General features: G+C 35.7%; 1 protein-coding gene across 1 annotated transcript in view; it reads left to right on the plus strand.

The window, feature by feature from the left end:
• The window catches only part of MLYCD (malonyl-CoA decarboxylase), a 36,170-nt gene extending 29,278 nt beyond the window's left edge, over nucleotides 1-6,892 (plus strand). Inside the window, exon 5 of the mRNA XM_074209754.1 lies at nucleotides 5,445-6,892. Coding sequence (XP_074065855.1) covers nucleotides 5,445-5,978 — 534 coding nt within the window. The 3' untranslated portion in view covers nucleotides 5,979-6,892. The remainder of the gene's footprint in view (nucleotides 1-5,444) is intronic.
• Nucleotides 6,893-10,954: the final 4,062 nt, after the last annotated feature.

Consider the following 10,954-nt stretch of genomic DNA (forward strand, 5'->3'; position numbering starts at 1 on the left):
GGGAATAACTGGATGGTTTGGGGTTTGTTAATTAAGAAGTTCTACTTTGGTCCTTAGAAATTTATTTTGATGTTTTTCTACACGATGGGTTTGGAAGGCAGAAACTTAATGCAGGGAGAACAAAACAGTCCAATTAAGAGAGATAATGAGTACTAATGGATGACTGGCTGTATGAATAGACAGAAGGGGATGGATATGAGATATGTTGTGGAGTTAGAATATACAAGACTTGACAGCCACAGGGGGGTGAGATGCAGGCTATATTCATAGATATTGAAGGATAATTTAACCTACATGACTAGGAGAATGGTAGTATCTCTAATAGGAAAATGTGAAATAAGATAATCACTTCCACCTTAAACATGTTTACTTTAGAAGCCCAAAAGACGGCCAAGAATAAAGATGTTCAGCGGATAGCTGGCAATGTCAGACTAGAGCCCAAGGGGGAGATTAGGGCAGTATATATAGATTTGGGAGTCATATGTGACTCCTGTGGCATATAAACTCATGTAATCATGGTGAATATGATGAAATCACTGAGGACAGCAGAAAAAGAGAAGAAAAGGTGTCATAGAGGTTAAACTTTGGATTCAGAAAGCCCTTGAATTTGAATTCTATTTGTTGCACTTACTAGCTCACTGGTCCTAGGTAAAGCACCTAATGCCTCATTTTCCTCTGATAAAATGAGAGCTTTGGACTAAGTACCTGCCAGTGTCCCTTTGAGCTCTAAATCTGTGATTCTCTGATCATATGGAAAAACCCATGCTTAGAGGATGATAATATAGCCAAGGAGAATAAAGAATGAATGGAGGCTTTGGAGAAGAACTAAGAGAATAAAGTATTATGGGAGTTAAGGAGTGAGAAAGTACCCAAAAGAAGTATATAATCTCTCAAAAGCTGGGGAGGAGAGGGGGTGGGGCCAAGATGGCAGCATGAAGGCAGGAATTCCTGGAAACTTGTCCCCCCAAAAACTCCAAAAGCCATTAAATTATGACTCTAGCCAAAATTTAGAGGGTCAGAACCCACAGAAAGACTGAGTGATACAATTTCCCAGTCCAAGACAACTTAGAAGTTCCATAGGAAAAGTCTATTTCACCAGTGCTAGGGGTTGGAAAGAGCCCCAGGCACAGTGCAGCACAATCACAGTACAGCCAGGCTGGGCACCTGGGTCCATGGCAGAAGGGGTAGTTTGCAGATCTCTTGGCCCAGGGACCACCAGAGACAGCTGGAAGGTTAGAGTGAGAGAACTCTGCCACACCAGAGTGGAGTGCAAGCCTCAGAGGAGCCCTGCAGTGAGAACCTGCAGCAGGAATCAGTGGAGCCACCCAGCACTTTCAGAGCTCCCAGACCACAGATGGTAAGGGGGCTGGGGGGGAGACTGCAGAGGTCTCTCTGCTCTCCCTGGATCAGGACTCTGCTGTATGCCCATACTCAGATACAGGTTATAGTTTGGGCTCCCATACCACCATAACTGAGCAGGTTCTCTGCTCCCAGCTCCAGGGCAGAGTGGAGGTCCTGGGACTATCCACATCCCAGAGCATAAGCAAGAGAGCAGTCAGAGCCTATCATAAGACCTTGGAGGAATTAAGGTCCCTATGGTTTATCCCCAAAAACTCCCCAAAGCCTTGGAAGTGTGGTAAATCAGTCACAGGCTGAGGAAATGAGCAAACAACAGTAAAAGAATATGACTCATCGAAAATTATTTTGGTCCTACTCAGAAGATGACAAAGTTGAAGCTTCTTTATCCAAAACCTCCAAGAGAAATAGAAAATGGACTCGGGCTATAGATGAGCTCAAAAAAAGACTTTGAAAAGCAATTAAGGGAGGTAGAGGAAAAATTGGGAGGAGAAATGAGAGTGATGCAGAAAAATCATGAAAATCAAATCAACAGCTTGGTGAAAGAAATACAAAAAATACTGAAGAAAATGATATGTTAAAAACCAGTTTAGGTCAAAGGGAAAAAAAAGCAATCCAAGAGGCAAATGAGGGGAAGAATGCCTTTAAAAAGCAGAATTAGCCAGCTAGAAAAGGAGATAAAAAAGCTCGCTGAAGAAAACATCTCCTTCAAATGCAGAATGGAACTAAAGGAAGACTGTGACTTTTCAAGAAATTGGGAAGAAATAAAACTGTACCAAAAACAAAAAGCAAAAATTAGAAGAAAATGTGGAATATCTCATTGGAAAAACAACTGACATCGAAAACAGATCCAAGAGAGATAATTTTAAAATTATTGGGATACCTGAAAGTCATGACCAGGAAAAGCCTAGACTTCATTTTTCAAGAATTAATACATCAAAATTGGCCTGAGATCCTAGAAGAAGAGAGTAAAATAGAAATTGAGGGAATTCACCAATAACCTCACAAAAGAGATCCCAAAAGAAATACTTCCAGGAATATTATAGCCAAATTCCAAAACTCCCAAGTCAAAGAGAAAATAGCAAAAGCTGTCAGAAACAAACAATTCAACTACTATGGCTCTATAGTCAGGTTTACACAGGATCTGGCACCATCTACATTAATGACTCATATACCATGGAATATGATATTCCAGAATGCAAAAGATCTTGGTTTACAACCAAGAGCAACTACCCAGAAAAACTGAACATCCTCTTTCAGGGGAAAAGATGGACTTTGAGTGAAACGGGGGACTTTAAAGCTTTTCTATTGAAATAACCAGAGCTGAAAAGAAAGTTTGATCTCCAAGTACAGGACTCTGGTGAACCATAAAGGGGGTGGACAAGAAGGACTTATTATGAGGACTTAATGATGTTGAACTGTTTGTATTCCTACATGGGAAGAAGATACTGATAACTCATATGAACTTTCTCATTTATAAGAGCAATTAGAAGGAGCACATATAGACAAGGCACCGAAAGGATCCAAATATAATGGTATAATATAGTAAAAAGATGGGAGTCTATGGGTGATTTAAAAAAGTACTGGGAGGAAGAGAAAGGAGAGGAAGATTGGGCTGAGATAGTTCACATAAGAGTCAAGAAAAATGTTTTTACAGTGGAGTGGATGGGGAAAGATGAGGGGGAGTGAGTGAGCCTTCATTCTTATCAGAAATGGCTCAGAGAGGAAATAACATACACACTTGATAGGGTGAGGAAATCTAACTTACCCTAGAGAAAAATGAAAGGGATTGAATAAGGGGGAATGGGGGTGGGGGAGGGGATGAAGGGAAGGGGGAGTAGGTGATAGAAAAGATGGAAGATCATGGGAGAGGGTACTCAGATACAACATACTTCTAAGCAGGGACGGGGTGAAAGGAAAGAGAGAATAGAATAAATGAAAGTGGGGAGGAATAGAATGGAGAGAAATACAGCTAATAATAGCAATTGTGGGAAAATACTGAAGCAACTTTTCTGGTGGACTTTATGATAAAGAAGGCAATTCATCCCAGAGACAGAACATAGACTAAAGTACACTTTTTTTTCCTCACACCATTCTTGAGGTTTCTCATCTTTCTGGGGGTGGGGTTATGTTTACTCTCACAACAAGATTATTCTAATAATATAAAACAAATAAGCAAAAAGTAAAATAACATTAGTTGGGGAGGGACCAAAGAGTATGAGGACTAAGAAAAGACCATTAATTTTGCAGCTAAATACTTGTTAGCAACACTGGAAAGAACAGTTTCAGTGAACAGGTGTAGCAAAATAATCAGATTGCATGAAAATTGAGGAACAAGTGTTGGTATAGTAGAGGCAGACTGGAAGCAAACTTAAGTGATTATTTCTGAGTGTTTTGTAGCTCCCAGGAGAAAAGAAAAAGTTTGACAGTCATTTCAGTGTTTTTTTAAAGGATAGCAGAGAAGGAACCAATCAATGTAAAAGAAATATCTATGGTCCCTTTTAACCCTGTACTTTTCTATGACATTATACTAAAAAATGCATTAATAATTCCAGTCCTTAAAATTTATTTCCAATCTATGTTTACTGTTTTTTTCCTTTTATACACTCTCCAAGTTACTTTACATTATGACTCAACTAGACTTTATTTTCACCTGAATATATTCTATATTTTAGAACCTTTATTCATGTTGTTCCTTTCACTTCAGGAAGTCTTTCATTATTTCTTACTCCTCTCCCTCATCACAGAGGATATAATCTTTCTTTCCTAAGACTTAATATAGGGCTATTTTTTTACCGTTTTTAAGGACTTTCATTCTTTATTATTTAATAGTGTGTGTGTGTGTGTGTGAATGTGTTTGTAATGTATCTTAGCTTATTCCTTAAAAGCTTTTGAAAAGCCAGGATACTGTATTATATTTTTTCAAGTATTCTTTTCATTTAAATTAAATAGCATAATACTCTTCTCATTTACTGAATTAAACAAAAAATTATTTTTTTACCTTCTGTATACAAGGCACTGTAATAGATGCTAAGGAAAGGCAAAAATTAAACAATCCTTACTCTAAAGGGATCTTATATTCAGTTTAATTATTTTTAATTGAAGAATTATTACTTAACTCATAATCTGTTTTTAGTTCTTCCACAAAGGAGATAATCCATTTGTTAGCTTCAGCAATACTGAACTTTTTTAAGAACTATATCCAATAAAAATATTAACTTAGAATAATTCCCTGCTAAGAAAAAATGGTCTATGTTTTTCTTATTTCCTTATAAAATATAGTAATATAACTGATAAGCAGTATGAGACAATAGAAAAGAAGAGGACATATAACCTTAAGTACTACTTATATAAATATATGCTGGTATTATAGTTATTACCTCTTACTATTTTCTTTGTTGTATTTCTCTATGGATGATTTAATGTTCGTATCACATTAACACATTTCACCACTAGAGTCCTGCATCAGTGCCCCACAATACTATGGAAGTGACCTTGGGTTCTTGAAGTTTTTAACAGTGTAGAATGAGCTTTGACTGCAACTACCAACTTGGAAAGGTTTTAATTATGTTCCCATGGAAAAGATGTGTGTGTATGTTTTATGAAAAACAGCCTGTGTGTGGAAAAGCTTTTGACCAAATTAGTGTTCAACAAGGGATGATTTTTTTTAACCTGTGATGGTTGTAGAGTAAGATTGACTGACTGCCTCATTTGAAGAAGTTTCCATATCAAAAAAAAAAAAAATTCATCATGGTGTCCCAGAAAGCATAATGATTTATGCTAAATCATTTCACTTAAAATATCCATGAGAATAGAAGTGTGCATCTCTTTAAAGGGTCTTTAAAACCTCTCACTGCTCAGTTATATAGAAACTTGTCTATTCTTCAAGCTCATTTAATAACAAACAATACTGATATTCCCCAATCCTTTTTAAAGACATGAGTTCAGAGTGCTGAAAATGGGGCAAATTGTGGATATACAATACTTTAGCAAAATAAGAAAATTTTAATGTTATTTTTGTAAGTTACTTTTGGGAAGGAAATAAAAATTTTGTTATATTAAAAGTATCTTTTTTCTTCCATTTATAGAGGGAATTTCCTCACCTTGAAACATTTTCAAGTCTGTCACCTATACCTGGATTCACCAAATGGCTTCTTGGAACATTGAGTTCTCAAACTAAGGAACTTGGGAGGAATGAACTCTTTACAGATTCTGAATGTAATGAAATCTCAGATATCATAGGTGGTCCTATTAGTGAAACTTTGAAGATACTTTTAACTAGCAATGAGTGGGTGAAATCTGAAAAACTGGTCAAGGTGTTACAGTCCCCTTTGATGAGACTTTGTGCTTGGTACTTATATGGAGAGAAGCATCGTGGTTATGCCCTCAACCCAGTAGCAAATTTTCATCTGCAGAATGGGGCAGTGATGTGGCGGATCAATTGGTTGGCAGATTTGAGCCTCAAAGGCACTACTTCATCCTGTGGGATGATGGTCAATTATCGATATTTTTTGGAGGAAACTGGTGTAAACAGCACTGCATACTTGGGAGCTAAGAATATCAAAGCATCTGAGCAGGTTCTAAATTTAGTTTCTCAGTTTCAAAAACTTAGCAAGCTTTAAACTGACACTTCTTGAATTGGAGGTATTTTTTTTTCAAATCAGGAAGTAATTGTGGGGATCTTACATCTCAAAGGAATCCTATGTAAAATGAAGCAAATTGAACTGTGTTTTCTTCCAAACAATGGATTTATGACAGATTTTGTGACCTAATTTACAGAACTTTTATTTCTTTGCACTAGCAAATGAATGATATTCGCAGTCTAGCTGTCAGCCTGATAAGTACACAGATTAAACTACATACAAGCTTACAAAGGGAAGGAAGTTTGGTGTACTCTATATTTACCAAAAAAGTTACTAGTCATCATTAGCATATGTGTAATAGTCTTCACCCCTTTATTCATTCTCAGTATCATTCTGAGTATCAATGCCCTTGTCTGAACATTACCTTCAAAAGGATGTGAAAATTTTTCAACATGTATCTTGAGATTTGGATGGATAAATACCATGACAACCCAAAAAAGGGGTCTAAATGAAGATACCTTTTTTTACTTTTTGTTGTATAAGTAAATTTACATCATGTAGAATTGTGTTCAATAAGCCTACTGAAGGAAAAAATAATTGTACTTGTGAGTCGTTTTTATAATTGTCATTCTTTTCCACTCACTTGAAGTGATAGCACTGGTTAAAAGATTGAATGCAAAAACATTCTCCATTTTACTAGTTGAATTTTGAGACCACACATGCAAAATGAGTGATTTATAACTTGCTGGCAAAATGGAAATATTTAAGTACAGTAAATTCAATCATTTACCATGAACAGAAAATGAACAGAATTGCTACAGGGGTGTAAATTGATCATTTTAAAGGATATATTGGGAACTTTGAGAAATTTTGTAAGAGGATGTTTGAGCTCATAATGAGTTCGTTAGTAAATATCAAGTTTGCTCTATAAAGTATTAAATATTAAAAACATAGTTGTCTGATGTGTATTGTTTATTTAAGATCTTGAAATAGTAGGACTAGATGGACCTCTTAATTTCTGCTAATGTTCTATGTAGTAGAACACAGAGGTGTTTTTACCAAGAGCCTTTATGTAACAAATTCCTAAATTTCTTCAACTTCATCTCCAACCTTCTAACACACATACACACACATGATATCTTTGATCATAGAATGAAAAATAGAAAGTAAAGAAACAGAAAAATATGGTATCCATTGGCCTACCAATCCATCTTGCTTCCTTTAGGTAGGCCTTCTTAAGACCATCCTCAAGAAATAAGAATTCCTTCTAAGCTAGAATAAATGTGACTTGCTCTTTGAGGAGAGATGGCTCATAATAGGTGTAAAGATTCAGCACTCCCTAAAAGGAAAATCCTTCTCATAAATCATTTGTCTTAGGTTTTAAATTCCAAAATTGGGTATTGTGGTTGTTACTACAAACTATACTGAGGACAAAGAGGAGACAACCCCTTGGGTCCAAATGTTCCACTATTTTGAAGCATTCTATTATTATAATCTATGTATTTAGAAACGGGCTGCTACAATGGTAACTCATGTCCAACTCATTGTCAGATATATTTTTCAGGTGGTTCTAGATAAGCTAGTTTTGAATAATGGAGTTAAAGTAGCAGATTTTACTTATCCATCTTTCAGCAGTATTCTTTTAACCATACATATTTAGCAAAATGATTTTCCATCTCATTTGGATTCTTTACCCATTTGGACCTTTACCCATTGTTGAATGCTAGTTTTAGATCATAGATAATTAATGCATATCTTCACTTACATTAGATTCGAGTATCATTTGGATAGTGATTTCCTACTCCATGGTAAGCAAGTCTTTCCAAGTGCAGTTCTCTCGGGATTGAATCATCAGTCTGCTTACATCTGTTTCTCCTTGAAAGTCCAATGATCACTAATGGTACAGGAGGTAGAATTCATTGAAAGTTATCTTTAGTCCAAAAGAAGATTTATTAAACTTAATCACAGACTCTGATTTGAAAGGGACCTCAAAGATCACTCATATAGCTTCGACTTGAAGAGGGATCTATTCTGTAACATCTCCAACAAGTGGTCATCCAACATCTACATATATATCTACATCATAGAAGACGAACTTGCAGCTACGTAAGGCAGCCCATTCTACCCTGACACAGAATAGGAAGGTTCTTAAAAGGTGTTTCTTATGTAAAATTATAATATTCCTCTCCAACTACTACCATTGTTCCTTAAACCAAGTAGAACAGTGCTACCCCCTTTTTCATATGACAGCACATCAAAGATAGCCCTTTGTTTCCTTGAATAGCTCTTCCTTAGACCGAACAGAAGATTCTTTCTCCAACCTTCCAGTTTATTTCTTTATCATGCTGGCTGCTTTCTTCTCAGGATTCCTTCAGTTTTCTCTGAGTATCTTGAATCTATAACTGTTCAGAAACTGTTTAGTCCAAACTCTTGTTTGGATAGGGAAACTGAAGCCCAAAGAGATGACTTATCTAAGATCACACATGTAATTCTCAGGGACAGAATTTGAACCCAGATCATCTTACTCCAGATACTATTCTTTCTATTGTACCATACTACTAGAAAGGTGAAGTGATACACTCAAGGTCACATGAGTATTAGGTAACAATCTAGATCTTTCAGGTTTTCATTCTCCTTCTTCATACATTGTGATACCCAGAATAGCATACAAAACTGGATGCAGCAACTATCACCTTCATTCTGGAGGTAGACTCTCAATTAATCCTAAAATTGCTGTAGTTTTTTGTCCAACATACATAGAGTCCCTGATGTCTAACCACCTCTTCCAATTTGTACTTATAAATTGATTTTTAGATTTATAAAATTGATTATTTCATCCCAAGTATAACTTATTTATTACTATTAGATTTAGCCCATTGTTCCACTGTTGGATCCTGTTAGGATCTTTCTTTGGATATTAACACTTGTCTTCAAGTTATTACTTGTATATCTCAGTTTTCCAAATGTGATGAGCATTTGTGACCTCTAAAAATTGCTGAGAATATTAAACAATATAGGGTGGAAGGTCTCTCCTAGAGACCCCTTTTCAAATTGAAACTCACCCATTAAAGATAATCCTTAGAGTTTGTTCATTCATTCTGAATTCACTTACCTAGGTCATCATTCAAACTCTGTCCCCATTTTGTCTGGTATAATGTAAAAGGAGGGGTTTTTTATAGATTTTTGCTAGACTCTTAGAATGCTCTTGTTGCCCTAATCACCTAGTCTACCATGACTTACTTTTTTAAAAATCATTTATTGGAAACTTTTGTCTATACATCACAGTAATTTCTATAAGAAATATGGCATACGGTGCTTAATGACACAGTGGAAAAGGTATTCGACCTAGAGTCAGGAAGACCTGGGTTCAAATTTGGATCACAAGCTTAATAATTGTGTGACACTAGACAACTTCTACCCATTTCAACTATAAAATGGAAATAACATCTTTCTAAGATTTTGTGAGGATCAAATGAAATAATATTTATAAAGGCCTTAGCACAGAGTAGGCACTTTCCTTCCTTCCCTCCTTTTTTCCTCCCTCCCTCCCTCCTTCCTTCCTATTATTCTTCTCCTTAACATTCCTTTTGTGAGAAAGAAAAACAAATATAAATGTCTGATATGAGGATCATATCTGAAAATTACAGCATTCTGATATCATAGTCGCTTGCCTCAGCACATCTCATGCTGGATGGGTAGTTTGGTAGAATGAAAAAGAACTGAATTTGAAAAAGCTGCTGTTCAAAATCACCCACAACCTTTAGCAAATCACTTAACTTTTCTTGTCCTCAGTTTCATAAAACAGGTTCAGCTGAATGGCTTCTTAGTTTTCTCTGAGGTCTAAATTTGTGATACCATAATCTTGTTTTTAGAATATTGCCAAGAGTCAAGTTTCTTATTAGCAGATGACTTTCTCTCCTTTTTAAATATTTCAGCAAGATATTTAAACTCTTTCATCTTATCTTTGTGAAGTTGATGGGCCATTATTGACTGAACAATGATACATTAAGTTATTATGGAACAAATTGCCAGACCACACCCAAACAGTAATAATTCCCAGATGTACATTATTTATGGGGAGATCTGGGAGTACATTGGAAGCTTAATTCTATTTTTACCCACAACTTTGATGAAAACATAGATGACATGTTTATAAAATTTTTAATTAGTGTGAAACTGGAAGGAAAGCTAATATATTAGATGATAGAATCAACATCCCAAAAGGATCATAGATTTAATGCTACAAAGAAGCTAAGAGAGAATCAAAACCAGCCCCCTCATTTTACAGATGAAAATGCCTCAAATTATTTGTTAATGATCAAACAGATAGTAAGTGGTTAAGACAAAACTTAAATTCATCTTCCTGACTTGTAGGTCTACCCTCTATCTAACTACTCATCATGTGGTGTGAGGAGAATAATGTCCAGAATGAAACTAGTGATTGTCCCTCTGTAACATTCTATGTCAATATTACATCTGATATATTGTGTTCAGTTCTAAGCATCACATGTTAACGAGAGCATTTGTCAACCTGGATCAAGTCCAGAGAAGAGTGACAAGAATAGTGAGACTATCATGTGAGAAAGTTGGTTGAAAGGATTAGTGATGACCTTTGTACTACCTTTTCAGATTATTTTTTTTCTCCTTGATAGGAGAGGGAGGGGAGTTGCACTCAGTCTTGAGAAAGGAAGGCCTAAATTCAAATCTGGACCACACTTTCTAGCTGTGTCTCCTCCATTGTCTGTCTGCCTGCTTCATTTTCTCTAAATATGAAATGAAAATTATAATACCTATCCCCCAGATGTTCAAATGACATATATCTGTAAAATGCTTAGCACATAGGAGATACTATATAAATGTTAGCTATTATAATTATTATAATTACATAATAATTACTTAAATCTGCCTACTTGTTGGCTCTATCTTCCTTTTTAATAAGACTAGAAAATAATAATAGAGTGCTTTAAGGATTGTGATCTCTCATTTGATCTTCACAACAACCCAGATGAGTACTT

The sequence above is a fragment of the Macrotis lagotis genome, chromosome 1 (genome assembly GCF_037893015.1).
Source record: "Macrotis lagotis isolate mMagLag1 chromosome 1, bilby.v1.9.chrom.fasta, whole genome shotgun sequence".
Taxonomy (NCBI): Eukaryota; Metazoa; Chordata; class Mammalia; order Peramelemorphia; family Peramelidae; genus Macrotis; species Macrotis lagotis.